Genomic DNA, 15,418 nt, shown 5'->3' with positions numbered 1-15,418 from the left:
ATAAGTACCGCACAATTAAACAGAAAATAACACTTTCAAACCAGGAACAGATTTTTTTCAAATTTTGTTACATAGTGTTATCAGTTATATTATAATAACAGATGAATGGTAGTTCTGTTTTTTATCTGTCATTATAATATACTGTAGACATGCATATTTTTGAGGAGGGGTATTCATAGAAGTTTATTTATTTATTTATTTACTACACTTATATACCGCCCCTCTCAGCCCAAGGGTAACTTGGAGCGGTTAACAACAGGCAACAATTTGATGCCAGAACAATTACAACAATTAAAACAAACATAAATACTATTAAAACAATAACAGCAGTATAAAAATGTAAAAACCATACAAAGCATTAAAACATTATCAAAGCTTCTCCATATCAAATCATTGTCCAGTTGCGTCATCAGTGGTCCATAATATTGTATATCTATGCCATATTTGGGAAGGCCTGCTTGAAAAGCCAGGTTTTCACCTTTCTTCAAAAGGTCAGGAGGGAGAGGGCGATCGTATCTCTCTAGACAGGGCATTCTGCAGTTGAGGGGCCACCGCTGAAAAGGCCCTGTCTCTCATCTCCACCAGACGCATCTGTTAGGAAGGTGGGAACGAGAGCTTCCTAGAAGGTTCATAAGGAGAGCTTAGCTTCCTAGAAGGTTCATAAGGAGAGATACGTTTGGATAGGTAAGTTGGACCGGAACCATTTCTGAATTGTTCATTTCTGAATTGTTCAGCTGAGGAAATTGCACACCACACCGTGATTTTAGGTGAATGCAAAGGCCTTTGATGCAATTCTCGAGGATTGTTGTCAGCCCAGTAGTGCATGTTTTGTTTGTTGACGGATCCACACAAATGAAAATGGGCTTCATCACTTAAAAAACAATAGTGTCCTCAGGAACGACTTTGAGAAGAACCTCACATGCGTTCCTCCGAGAATTGAAGTCACGTTCAGAAAGTTCCTGCACAATCGCCATCTTGTAAGGATGGAAATGAAGATCATCATGAAGAATTCTCCTCACAGAACAATCGGAAAGTCCAAGGGCAGATGCATGTTTGCGCGCAGAACGCTGTGGTGATCGCAACATTGCCTCAATGTTCTCAGGTGATCGAATGGGCCGAGGGACTCCAGTTCTTCGTCTTGTTACACTTGCAGTTTGTATGAATGTAGTGACCCACGTCACAATTGATTTCCGGTCCAGGACAGGGGCCAATGGGGCTCAATTAAAGCGATTCCAAAAGGCGCGCTGAGTTGCGATCACAGAACATCCGCTCGAAAAGTAGGCCTCAACAGCAAAAGCACGCTCCTCACTGTTCCAACGCATGGTGGCGACTGAACTGTGTCAGGACAAAACTTTATACTCCCGCCTCTCGAACGAGACCACTAGTGCTCTGCTATGTCTTCAACCAACTGAATGGTGCGCATTTAAAAAAAGGAAGTTATGCTGCAGCACCCTGTACAACAACTATTGAGGGAAGGACTGTGAACAATAAGCTACATTTACTCAACCTTTGCTGTGTAATGCAGTTTGGAATGGTGGTATCCCAAAACAGTCAAAAAATGTCCTCCAAACTAACAAGAAGTGACTGCAACACCACTTCTTTTTCTAGAAAATCTCAGTACAGTGGTCTTGCTGGTTCATGACTGGAAAATGGCCCTCTGCTTCTCCAAGCATGTCTGACAGACATATCAAAGAGCACGACTTTGTGGGAAAAGAAGAGGATTGGATTTATTGCAGGTGACTTGAAACAGAATTTCAAGCAGTTAAAATATAACTGTTGGCCCCGAAATTCATTGTACAACAGTGTGTTCAAATTAGGAGCACAAGGATGTGTGGGGAATGGTGGGCTTTCAGTTGTTCAACTGCAGTACCCATCAGAGTTAGCCAGTATGTCTCATGGTATGACATGATGGAGACTGCAGTCCAACAACATGTGAGAGAGTCAGTCTTGTGACATTTAAGAAATCTAGGTTCAAGGGAGTGAAGTAACAAACTGGGAGTCTGAGTCTCAAAGCTAAAATCTAATCTAGATAGCACAGTAGCTGACAGCAGCAGGAGATGTAGACCAAGGCTATAATCCCCATTGAATACAATAGTAGATCCATTAGATATAGTACGATTGTAGACCTTTTGAATACTGTGAGTCTTGCTTCCTAAGAGAATTCAAATATCAAGGGACAGCTGTGGTGAATGTTTTCAGGCTTTGATGTAGTTTTGTGACGCATTTTCTGTCTCCCAATAGCAATTAAGGCATGAAAACCTGGTGAACCTGCTGGAAGTTTGTAAGAAGAAAAAAAGATGGTACCTAGTGTTTGAATTTGTGGACCACACAGTCCTTGATGATCTTGAGATGTTTCCAAATGGCCTCGATTATAATAGAGTTCGAAAATACTTATTTCAAATTATAAAGGGGATAGGATTTTGTCATAGTCACAATGTAAGTAAACTTCATTGTCCATCTAATTACCCACACTAGCATGTTATTTGTTCTTGATTAAATACATTCCATGTATTGATTTTGTAAATTGATCTCAGACGGCTTAGAACTAGAAGCTTTATGACTCTTAAGGATCTTGCTTTGACACCAGATGAATATTTGATAGATGCACCACACTATATGTTGAGATTAACTTCACAATTCAGCAGCAGATCAGTTGCACAACTTCAGCGCTTTCCAGTAGCTTCTTCCTGCACAGTATTTTCAGTCAACTGCTCCCACAGCCTGCAGTCACTCTGAAACCTTTTACATATACTTGAGCACATGCCCGGCCATTGTCAGTTTTACCATTGTCTTTCCCCCAGTCTAGATGATATTACAAACTTATCACAGTATACAGTTATTTCTTGTCTTAGCAGACAGGTTCTTTTAATTACATATAGCCTTCGACGAACAACATCACAGCACAAGGAGAAATATACACTGTACATGACTTCCTTATATACAATTCTATACAATTACACATAGCAATCACTGATTGGTTCCCAACTCATTGACTTAACTCAGACCCAGAATTACATCATTCACAATCACCTGGACTAGGCCAGAACACATTCCCCAAATGATTCCCTATATACAGTTAATGCATGACTCAGCATTTCCAATGGAAACCCATTAGCAGTGCATGACTCAGCTATATTACATTACAATACATTGTAAAACCTGACACTATATATATTGGAAATATTTTTTTTGGAAAAATTCCCAAATTTGGGACTCATTCAGCATTTCTACTATAACAATAAAGCCTAGAAACACAGACTGATGGTCTCAATTCTAGAACTGTCGTGAAGGTTATTGTACCTCTAAGCATCAGTAGGGTAATTCAGAGTGCAGAGCTGTGATGTTTCAAATGATGGAAATCACACAAAGTTGATAAGGCTTTGTAAAAACTTGAATTCACAGTGATGTATGTTTTCATACTAAAAACAGTACTAGTTTAATTCAAAACTAATTGTGAGAGTTTAAACTTTATTGCAGTTATTTATTTATTTACAGCATTTATATGCCGCCCTTCTCACCCCGAAGGGGACTCAGAGCGGCTTACAAGATATATTTTCATATAATATGTTATATTATTAGCATAGTCCAATACCAGTATTATATATTACTATATTGCACTATACTTATTATTTATTTATTTGCAGCATTTATATTCCGCCCTTCTCACCCCGCAGGGGACTCAGGGCGGATTACAGTGTACACATATATGGCAAACATTCAATGCCAATTTTGACGTACAACATATACAGACATACACAGAGGCTATTTAACTTTTTCTGGCCGCCAGGGGAGCTGTCGCTTTCATCGTCCATCTGCGACACCGATGAAGTACTTCCGCATTCCCCGCGTGCTTTTTGCTGGAGTGCTTTGCTGGAGTCTTTTTTATGACCTCATAAATTAGTTAATTTAGCCTCCCCACACTTTAAGGTGGTACCTAATTTTCCTACTTGACAGATGCAACTGTCTTTTGGGTTGCAAAGGTCGACAACAGGCTACACAATTGGTTGGAAACCCACTCCAACCCGGTGTGGCTTCGAACTCATGACCTTTTTGGTCAGAGTGATCTTAACGCAGCTCACACTCAGCCAGCTGCACCACAATCCCATTATACCATTATATTGTAATATTATTAGTAATATTACATGTAATGTAAATATATAATTATAATTATAATGTTGTACTATTACTAGTATTAGATTGTATTACATTATAATATTATAGATATTATATGTATATACAATATACTATATTATATTATTAGTAAAGACAAGATGGAAATGTCTTCTGCTCCCCTCTGTCTTCACTCTGACCAGAGTAGCTGTTTCGTTTCTCTCTGTGTTTTCAAATTCCACTTGAATTCACATCCCTCATGGATGTGCCAGTTCTCATGTTTGCTGACAACATAAAGTTTGTGGAAAACATAAGGAAGATAATGTACTTTTTGCTCATTTAATTTCCAGCCTCAACATCTTCAAATGTCCTCATCTTTCATCAGTTTGATTTCCAGTCTTTTAGCATAAACGACTCTTGGAGCAGTTGATTGCATGCAATTACAGTATCTTATGATTTAAGTTGAGCATTTAGAAATAGAGTGTAGGCATCTAAAGAAAAGAAGGAAGGCAATGTGAAATGAGGACACAACAGATATGAGAATTCTAGGCACAAACAGTTTCAGTGCAAAAAATATATAAGCCCTGAAAACAAATTTTGTAATATAATTGCGTGTTCTTTTTTCCTTACATTTACTTTCTTTTTAGATCATACACAGAGATATCAAGCCTGAGAATATATTGGTTTCCTATTCGGGAATCATCAAGCTCTGTGACTTTGGTTTTGCACGAACACTAGCAGCCCCAGGTGAAGCGTACACAGATTATGTAGCAACACGGTGGTATCGAGCTCCCGAGCTATTGGTTGGAGATATCAAATATGGCAAGTAAGGAACTATAGCTAAACATGGCTTTGAGCCGTCTCTTAGATAATCATGATCATATTTCTTTTAATTTTTAAATTGATTTGTATTTTATAGTGATCTTAATTATATACAATAATGTTCCTGTATAACAAAGGGAAAATAAAAACACGAAAGAAAAAGAACGACATTAAAATCATAGAATCATAGAATCAATCAAAGAGTTGGAAGAGACCTCATGGGCCATCCAGTCCAACCCCCTGCCAAGAAGCAGGAATATTGCATTCAAATCACCCCTGACAAATGGCCATCCAGCCTCTGCTTAAAAGCTTCCAAAGAAGGAGCCTCCACCACACTCCGGGGCAGAGAGTTCCACTGCTGAACGGCTCTCACAGTCAATAAAATCTAACCAATATTCTTATTAGTGGTTTCAGATCCTCTTCTAACAGTCCTCTTCCAGTGCTCTTAATAACTTTCCCATTTATTTGTTGTGTCAGGGCAACCAGTCAATTATATTACATTTCTAACAGAACAAAGCAAACAAACAGGCAAAATACAAAATTTGTGAGTTTGGTAGTTGATTAAATGTCCTTTGACCAGTATCTGGTCACTTGGAGTGCTTCTGGTGTTGTTGCAAGGAGGTCCTCCATTGTGCATGTGGCAGGGCTCAGGTTGCATTGCAGCAGGTGGTCAGTGGTTTGCCCTTCTCCACACTTGCATGTCGTGTATTCCACTTTGTAGCCCCATTTCTTAACATTGGCTCTGCATCTTGTGGTGCCAGAGCGTAGTCTGTTCAGCGCCTTCCAAGTTGCCCAGTTATTTGTGTGCCCAGCGGGGAGTCTCTCATTTGGTATCAACCATTGATTGAGGTTCTGGGTTTGAGCCTGCCACTTTTGGACTCTCGCTTGCTGAGGTGTTCCAGTGAATGTGTCTGTAGATCTTAGAAAACTATTTCTAGATTTAAGTTGTTGACGTGCTGGCTGATACCCAAACAGGGGATGAGATGAGCTGGAGATGTCTCTGTCTTGGTCCTTTCACTATTGGCTGCTACTTCCTGGCGGATGTCAGGTGGTGCAATACCGGCTAAGCAGTGTAATTTCTCCAGTGGTGTAGGGCGCAGACACCCCATGATAATGCGGCATGTCTCATTAAGAGCCACATCCACTGTTTTAGTGTGGTCAGATGTGTTCCACACAGGGCATGCGTACTCAGCAGCAGAGTAGCATAGCGCAAGGGCAGATGTCTTCACTGTGTCTGGTTTTGATCCCCAGGTTGTGCCAGTCAGCTTTCGTATGATATTGTTTCTAGCACCCACTTTTTGCTTGATGCTCAGGCAGTGCTTCTTGTAGGTAAGAGCACGGTCCAGAGTGACTCCCAGGTATTTGGGTGCGCTGCAATGCTCCAGTGGGATTCCTTCCCAGGTAATCCTCAGAGCTCAGGATGCTTGTCTGTTCTTAAGGTGAAAAGCACATGTCTGTGTTTTAGATGGGTTGGGGATCAGCTGGTTTTCCCTGTAATAGGCAGTAAGAGCACCTAGAGCTTCGGAGAGCTTTTGTTCTACCATCCCAAAGATCCCTGCTTGAGCGGTGATGGCACGATCATCAGCATAAATGAAACTCTCTGTCCCTTCTGGCAGTGGCTGGTCATTTATGTAGATGTTGAACATGAATGGAGCAAGCATGCTCCCCTGAGGCAGGCCGTTCTTCTGTTTCTGCCATTTGCTTCTCTGGCCCTGGAACTCAACAAAAAAGCTCCTGTTTTTTAGCAGGTTTCCTATGAGGCGGGTGAGGTGGTAGTCCTTTGTGATATTATACATTTTTCTCAGGAGGAGGCGGTGGTTCACAGTATCATAGACTGCTGACAGGTCTATGAAGATAGCTCCTGTCATCTGCTGCCTTTCAAAGCCATCTTCTATGTGCTGAGTCAAGTTCAACACTTGCGATGTGCAGCTTTTGCCTTTCCTGAAGCCAGCTTGCTGTGGAATCAGACAGGGGTCTATTTTTTCCATAATTCTGTGCAAAATAAGTCTCTCCAGAATTTTGTAGAGGTGGCACAACAGGGAGATTGGTCTGTAGCTTTTTGGATCATTATGGTCTTTGCCTGGCTTTAAGATGGCGATGACTCTTGCTTTCCTCCAGATTTTGGGGATCTGACAGGATGCAGTGCAGTTGTTCATCTGCTCCAGCAGCCAGCACCTTGCTTTTGGACCAAAGTTCTTGATTTCCCATTAATAGGCATGGAGTTCCTGTAATAAATATTATTTATTTTGTTTCTCTTTGGTTCTCAATTCAATTCATGGGCAGGTCCTGCCCTCACACCTTTGAAATTAGCTTTTCTTCGCATTATCATAGAAGATGTATTTTAGTATATTCTGTCTCTGAATAATTGGTTTCTGTTTCCTCCCCAGGGCTGTAGACGTGTGGGCTATTGGCTGCCTGGTAACGGAAATGCTTACAGGAGAACCCCTTTTCCCTGGTGACTCTGATATTGATCAGTTGTACCATATTATGAAAAGTATGGGTAAGAGAGCATTATTTGTTTTTTTTATTTGGTTTGCAGAATTTTGGAAGATTAAGGTTAATGTGAGAAAGGATCATGTAACAGAATTTTGGATGAACTACTGTGTTCAACATAGCTGTCTCCTTGGTCTTGGATGTAATCTAGAACATAAATGGCCCTACTATAAGGTATGCTATGGTGAACGCCTTAGGGAGAAGATCATTGATATCATGAACAGTGGCGTAAGTCATATTTGAAAGTAACACCCTATTGGATTTTGGGGTAGTAGTGTATCCACTCCAATGGAAATAAGAAGTTTCTGTTCTGGCTGGTTTTAAAGTCATGGGGTTTATTGACTCGTTACTTATCAGGATTTTATATTTCCTGCAGTTGAGGGGTGCAGTAATGTCATGTTGTGCACCTACTCACCAAAGGCGCAGCGGAAGAGCCAGATTTTAAGGTTCTTTTTGAACGTTTCTAGTGAAGGGGCTTTCCTGATCTCTCCAGGTAATGACTTCCAATGAATACACTATTTCAGAGGAAGGAACTGGCAAGAGCAAATCTGGGAATTCTTTGACTTAGAAAATCCTATGAAATTCATGGCATTTATAGGCAACTTGAGTGCACATATGCAAACATACAGATAAATGTTTTATAATGATGTGTGATGATGTTCTGCCAACTGATTTTTATTCCTAGAACAATTTGTACATTTTGAAAAAAAAATTCACCATCTTCGGTTTTATCATAGAAAAGCAGAATATAAATACCCAAGTAAAATAAAGTAGGTTTTGTACCTGGCAAAATATCAGAAACTAGGGAAACTGATGTCTGTATCCATGAGTGGAGCTCTAACACAATCTATACTTCTTTATCACTTCCCAGAATTGTGTAAAAAGAGAGAGAATATCCATGAATTATGCCACTTGATTTTCAGAGAATGGGTGCATATGTGTGTGTGTATGTCATTGATATTTTTGCATTTTTCCTTATGTTTTGAAGATTGAACAATATTAAAAATGATCAATTTCAGGTAACTTAATACCAAGGCACCAAGAATTGTTCTATAAAAATCCTCTCTTTGCTGGGGTGAGATTGCCTGAAGTTAAGGATCTTGAACCTCTTGAAAAACGGTATTCCAAGCTCTCTGTTGCAGTCATAGAATTTGCTAAGGTAAATGCATGCAAAGCAGTTCATCTTTCCACTTCAGTCCTGTTAGCCAGTTTTTGTCTTTTCTCCTCAAGAATTGTTTGTTTGTTTGTTTATTTATTTATTTATTTTTATTGTGATTTTACATTTTTAAGTGAAATTACGAAACAAAAAAAAAAGAAAAATAAGAAAGGTGTACACATTGAAAAATGATGAAGAGAGGGGGAAAAATCAGAGGAAAAAAAGAAAAGAAAAAAGCAATGAGACCAGTATGGTGCTCCAAAAAGGGATTTCCCAAAGTCTCTGGAGGCTGTTAAGAATTTTCGTTGTGTTTGAAACTTTGTTTATTCTCCTCGGTATTGTTGATAACACATTGAGGGAATTAAAATTGGGGATATATCTAGGAATATATGAAGTTTTAATTGGAAACTGAGAGTGGGACTGCCATGGATTTGGGTACCTAAGGGCTCTTTGGAAACAAGGCAAATAGACGTGGCTTCTGAGATTAGCAGGCAGCATGAATCTTTTGAATTAGCCAAGCCTGGTAAAAATACTGTCAGCGTGGCTTGCCCTTGGTTGCCTAATAGTTTCTCCGTTGCTGCTCTCCATTCCCAGGCTCCTAGAGTGTTAGACACTTATTCACTCATTCATCCATTTATTTATATCATACTTTTCCCCATTAATGCCAAGTTTGCAAACTTTTTGGGTTTTTTTTAAATACAATACAACTGTTTAGTTCGCTCTTGATACGATAAAACAATAAATACCTTTCCCTTGAAACTGAGATTTTATTTATTTATTTATTTATTTATTTGGCTTGTATACCGCCACTTCCAATTTGGCTCGGAGCGGTTTACAGCAGTAGATTAAAACAATACAACCAACTTTAAAATACAATAAAAACGAGAACAGACATAGTCCCGAGTTATTCGCCCATCGAAAGCTTGTCGGAAAAGAAAGGTTTTACAGGCTTTCCAAAAAGCAAGTAGCTCTCAGATGGTTCGAGTTTCAACTGGCAAGGCATTCCATAAAATAAGGGGCCACAATTGAGAAGGCTCTCTGCCTAGTAGAGGACAGATGATAAGTCCGGATGTTAGGGACTTCAAGCAAATTTTGAAGATTAAGGCTGTTTACAAATAAAAACACATGTGGTGCCAAATTTACAAAAAAGATAGACTTAACATAGTATTTTATGCTGTCAGCGGAATTAAAATCATGTAAACATTGCTTTAAAGGCAAATAATTAAAGTACTACAGCACGCAAAAAACCCTTATTTTGTAAAAACTTTGCACATTATGCCATATGTGTAGTGATAGTTTAGCCAAAGTTTGGCTGTGGAATCCTGGGGTTGTAGATAAAACGAAATTATATTTCCAAATTATAGTCTTAGTGACATATAGAAACTCTTGCTGGCAATTCTACAAACCAATCTTATTCTAGGGTTGCCACACTGGATGCAAGTTGTAACTTTAATCCTTACAAGATCTTGCACTAGGACAAGACTGTGTCGTTAGGTACATCCAAGACTTGAGATGCCCAGTGGAATTTCACTTCATTACTCTCAGCAGCATGTCGTAAGCTACAATCTTGTAGTAAGCTACAATCTTTTTTAGTGTGATCCAGAGGAAATTACCCTTTGCAAATGAGTCTCAACACTGTATTGTCGAAGGCTTTCATGGCCGGAATTACTGGGTTGTTGTAAGTTTTTTCGGGCTATATGGCCATGGTCTAGAGCAGGGGTCCACAAACTTTTTAAACAGAGGGCCAGGTCACAGTCCCTCAAACTGTTAGAGGGCCGGATTATAATTTGAAAAAAACCCAACATAAATTCCTATGCACGCTGCACATATCTTATTTGTAGTGTAAAAAACACTTAAAACAATACAATAATTAAAATGAGAAACAATGTTAACAAATATAAACTTATTAGTATTTCAATGGGAAATGTGGGCCTGCTTTTGGCTGATGAGATAGGATTGTTGTTGTTGTTATGTGCTTTCAAGTCATTTCAGACTTAGGTTGACCCTGAGCGAGGGCCGGGTAAATGACCTTGGAGGGTCGCATCTGGCCCCCGGGCCTTAGTTTGAGGACCCCTGGTCTAGAGGCATTTTCTCCTGACGTTTCGCCTGCTTGCCATGGATGCAGGCAAAACATCAGGAGAAAATGCCTCTAGACCATGGACATATAGCCCGAAAAAACCTACAACAACCCAAGTCTCAACACTCCTTGAATTTCCAGAGCTAATTCTGCTGTTTCTTTAATCTTAGTCATAACAAGGATTCAGTTCTTGGGAACTTTGTCTGATTTATTTACCAAGGAATTATCATGATAATATCATTTAATATTATAATATCATTTCAGCGGTGTCTGCAGACCGATCCAGACAAAAGGCCATCTTGTGCTGAACTCTTGCAGTGTGATCTGTTTAACAAAGACGGTTTTGCTGAAAGGTGGGTCGACTCTCCTTGTTCAGTTCAGCAATGCTTTAAAACAGTATTTCTATTTTTTTTATTCCTGTTTTATCTGAAAGTCCAAAGGCTGAGAACCACAATCTTAGATAGAAAACAACCTACAGGGATTTTCTAGGTTTCTAAGGGATTCTTCTCAACATAAACAAGAACTACTAATTGTAAGGGGGAATTGAACCCTGGGTGCCTGGTTTTGCCTGCATCTGTACTTGCAGTCTGTGGAGGAGTCTTTTTAGATTGAGTTGTGCTTTCTGTTGGGGAGTGACACCAGAAACTGGGAAATGAACTTTAGTTCTCAGGTGATTTGGCCAAGTTGAGAAGCAGCAGCCTAGATATGTAGGGGATCTGTAGAAAATCTCATCTAGGGTATTTTCTTGGCTCAGGGATTTTGTCCACTTTATCACTTATTCCTCTTGGAACTCTTAGCTAGTCTGGAAGAGCCCTTTATAGTACACTAGCCATCCCCTGCCACGTGTTGCTGTGCCCCAGTCTGGTGATCTGGAAAATAAAGTAATTAGAAAGTGTTTGTTTCTAATATATGCAATGCCTTTTTGCTTGTGGGTAAACAGTATTTCTTGCTGTTTCTTTGCCAGTGTTGATGTGGAGATTGTCTGGTTTGCCCACTCTGGAACATGCAGCATATAATTGTCCTTCTTTAGGGGTCCTTTTCAAATCTATGATACTATATCTCTCTGTGTGTGAATCATATATATATATCTATACCTATATCTATGACTGGATGGCTCTTTGTCAGGAGGGCTTTGATTACGTTTTCTTGTCCTGGCAAAGGGAGTTGGACTGGATGGCCTTAAGTATTTTCTGTTGGTCATGGGGGTTATGTGTGGGAAGTTTGCCCCAATCCTGTTGTTGATGGGGTTCAGAATGCTCTTGGATTGTGGGTGAACTATAAATCCCAGTAAGTACAACTCCCAAATGTCAAGGTCTATTTCCCCCAAACTCCATCTGTGTATATATTTGGGCATATTGAGTATTCGTGTCAAGTTTGGTCCAGATCCATCATTGTTTGAGTCCACAGTGCTCTCTAGATGTAGGTGAATTACAACTCCAAAATTCCAGGTCAATGCCCACCAATCCTTTCTAGTGTTTTCTGTTGGTCAGGGTAGTCCTGTATGCCAAGTTTGGTTCAATTCCATCGTTGGTGGAGTTCAGAATTCTCTTTGATTATAAATCCCAGCAACTACAACTCCCAAATGACAAAATCATAATTTTTGAGTGATGGTCACTCCTTGTGTTGTGAGACGTTTTGTTGCCAAATTTGGTGTGATTTCGTTCATTGGTTCTTTTGTTTTTAAGGTACTCATTATGCACAGACCATTTTTATATATATAGATGTTGTCCTTGCAGGGTGGGAGGGATTCAAAAGTTGATATTTTCTGCATATTGTATCATGTTTTGATTTATTGAGGAATTAATGCAAGTTTCCTTTGTACATATGTTCTTTCAAAATGTGGGGGGCAAAGATTTGCTCAAGAACTTAAAGGCAAGATTCAGAAAGAAAGAGATCACCCTTTGCCTAAGAAGTCAAAAATAATTAGGAAGGATAAAGATGATTCCGGTGAAGATAGAAAAATGCTTGTAATCCAGGTTTGTAGCATTGTTTATTTATTTATTCAATTTATATAAGAACCTATAGAGATGCCTTATGCTTTAGTTCTATTATTTTCCAAAGTAAAATTTAGAATCAGCAATTGGCAATTTCAGAGTGAAACAAAATGAGAGCAAAACTACCCATTATTTTTTTTAAACGGAGGCCAGTTATCTTTGCATTAAAATGACTATTTCTGCCATTTGATTAAATTTGATGCCTTCAGTTAGACGTTTTCTTTTTCTACCTGGGTGCATTGATCTTTCTCATATGGTTGTTTTTAATTTATTACTGAAGACACTAGCAAGAAATTTCCATGAAATAAAATTGTGGTCTTGGATAGGATTTCAAATGTGTGTGTGTGTGTGTGTGTGTGTGTATATATATATATATCAATTTATTTAGAAATCTGCAGCTCCTTGAGGATGAACAGATTGTATTTTGATATGACCTTTCATGTCCAACTTCATGTCAAGCAAAAGTGGATAATAATTTTGTCTTTCTTTTGCTTCAAGAAATTAAATCAAATATAAAACTTAGAAAAGGATGTAAAGCAGGGGTCCTCAAACTAAGGCCCGGGGACCAGATACGACCCTCCAAGGTCATTTACCTGGCCCTCGCTCAGGGTCAACCTAAGTCTGAGGGTCAACCTAAGGGTCAACCTAAGGTTGAAAGCACACAACAACAACAATCCCATCTCTAGGTTCTTATGGGTTTTTTTCGGGCTATATGGCCATGTTCTAGAGGCATTTTCTCCTGACGTTTCTCCTTCCTCATTCTCACTTCCTCACGGCTCATCCTATCTCATCAGCCAAAAGCAGGCCCACACTTCCCACCGAAATACTAATAAGTTTATATTTGTTAAAATTGTTCTTCATTTTAATTATTGTATTGTTTTTAAGTGTTTTTTGCCCTACACATAAGATATGTGCAGTGTGCATAGGAATTCATTCATGGTTTTTTTTCAAATTATAACCCGGCCCTCCAACAGTCTGAGGGACTGTGACCTGGCCCTCTGTTTAAAATGATTGAGGACCCCTGATGTAAAGGATGAAACAAAAAAAAAATGATGCCAAAAAACCTTAGTAATTTCAGCAACCATAACGACTCATATTCACCCAAAGGCTGGGTGGTTGAGGAAGGAACTTTTAACTTTGAATATATTTTAACCGTTCAGTTGTCAGTTGGTGGTCAGTTGAAACATTCACACCTAGCTCCAGCAGACAAGAGTCCTTTGTCTCACCCTGGTCATTCCACAGATATATAAACCCTTTTTCCTAGTTCCAACAGACCTCACTACCTCTGAGGACGCTTGCCGTAGATGTAGGCAAAACGTCAGGAGAGAATGCCTCTAGACCATGGCCATACAGCCCGAAAAAACCTACAACAACCCATTTAAAATATGTTGTAATTTTAAGATGATTTGTTGTTTTGAGGCACTGTGTATGTGCCATTGTAAGCCACCTTGAGTCCCTCTGCTGGAGTAGAGAAAGGTGGAGTATAAATATGGCAAATAAATAAATAAATTGTGGCTGTGAGGTGTGTGGGAAGCTCACATTGGATTACTCAGTTGTGCTTCTTGCAAAGGGAGGTGAGAATAGTGGAAAAGTGGCAAACTTAGCTTCGGGGAGAGGAAAGGGAGAAGCTGAGGCTGCCAAAAGGGCCCTAGAGCCCACCTCAGTTCCCTGAAATAATTGTTCATGAAACATTATGCAAAAGGGATTTCTATGCATGGAAGTCAATAACTCTGCTCCCTGGAAGTGTCACATTTGGACAATGCTTTCTAATCCTCCGCTTCCAGGGAGCAGAGTTATTGACTTTCATTTTGCACAGGTGCCTTTTTGGAGAAGATGCAGAGGACTATTGTGTTGCACTTGTGTTTGTCCAAAAATCTCTGGAACACAACAGTCTCCAGCTTTGGGAGGGGAATGTGGTGGCGGCAAGTGTAGCATGAGGCAAGGATGTTTTGCTAACCTCTACTTCTGGGGGGCAGAGTTATTGACTTCCATACACAAGACTCTGAACCAGGCTGGGTAGGACTTCTGGGAGTTGAGGTTCTAGAATAGGGGTCCTCAAACTAAGGCCCGAGGGCCAGATACGACCCTCCAAGGTCATTTACCTGGCCCTTGCTCAGGGTCAACCTAAATCTTAAACAACGTGAAAACACACAACAACAACAACAACAACAATCCTATCTCATCAGCTAAAAGCAGGCCCACACTTCCCATTGAAACACTAATAAGTTTATATTTGTTAAAATTGTTCTTCATTTAATTATAGTATTGTTTGTAAGTGGTTTTTGCACTACAAATAAGATACGTGCGGTGTTCATAGGAATACATTCATGTTTTTTTCAAATTATAATCCGGCCCTCCAACACTTTGAGGGACTGTGACCTGGCCCTCTGTTTAAAAAGTTTGAGGACCCCTGTTCTAGAACATGCAAAAAATATCTTAGAATGATAATCGGTTTGACATCATTATTGTCATGTTAAATATGTAAAAAAATAATCTCCATTCATAGGCTGTCCAGATCAAAACCCACAAGTGTCTCAGCATTGAGAGTGACCTCATCCATGCACATTTATCACCTAATGTTTAACTTAATTTAACAATGGTTTTATATTATGTGTTAATGTTTTTAAATGTTTTAGGGCAGTGGTTCTCAGCCTGTGGGTCCCCAGATGTTTTGGCCTTCAACTCTCAGAAATCCTAACAGCTGGTAAACTGGCAGGTATTTCTGGGAGTTGTAGGCCAAAACACCTGGGGACCCACCGATTGAGA

General features: G+C 39.6%; 1 protein-coding gene across 1 annotated transcript in view; it reads left to right on the top strand.

Annotated features, from left to right (window-relative positions):
• The window catches only part of CDKL2 (cyclin dependent kinase like 2), a 38,561-nt gene that overhangs the window by 8,812 nt on the left and 14,331 nt on the right, over window positions 1-15,418 (top strand). Inside the window, exons 4-9 of the mRNA XM_060781353.2 lie at window positions 2,242-2,436; window positions 4,758-4,936; window positions 7,320-7,432; window positions 8,445-8,584; window positions 10,923-11,011; window positions 12,511-12,634. Coding sequence (XP_060637336.2) covers window positions 2,242-2,436; window positions 4,758-4,936; window positions 7,320-7,432; window positions 8,445-8,584; window positions 10,923-11,011; window positions 12,511-12,634 — 840 coding nt within the window. The remainder of the gene's footprint in view (window positions 1-2,241; window positions 2,437-4,757; window positions 4,937-7,319; window positions 7,433-8,444; window positions 8,585-10,922; window positions 11,012-12,510; window positions 12,635-15,418) is intronic.

Source organism: Anolis sagrei, chromosome 6, assembly GCF_037176765.1.
Source record: "Anolis sagrei isolate rAnoSag1 chromosome 6, rAnoSag1.mat, whole genome shotgun sequence".
Lineage (NCBI taxonomy): Eukaryota > Metazoa > Chordata > Lepidosauria > Squamata > Dactyloidae > Anolis > Anolis sagrei.
Note: the sequence above shows the minus strand (reverse complement) of the source record. Positions and strands in the feature narration are given on the sequence as shown.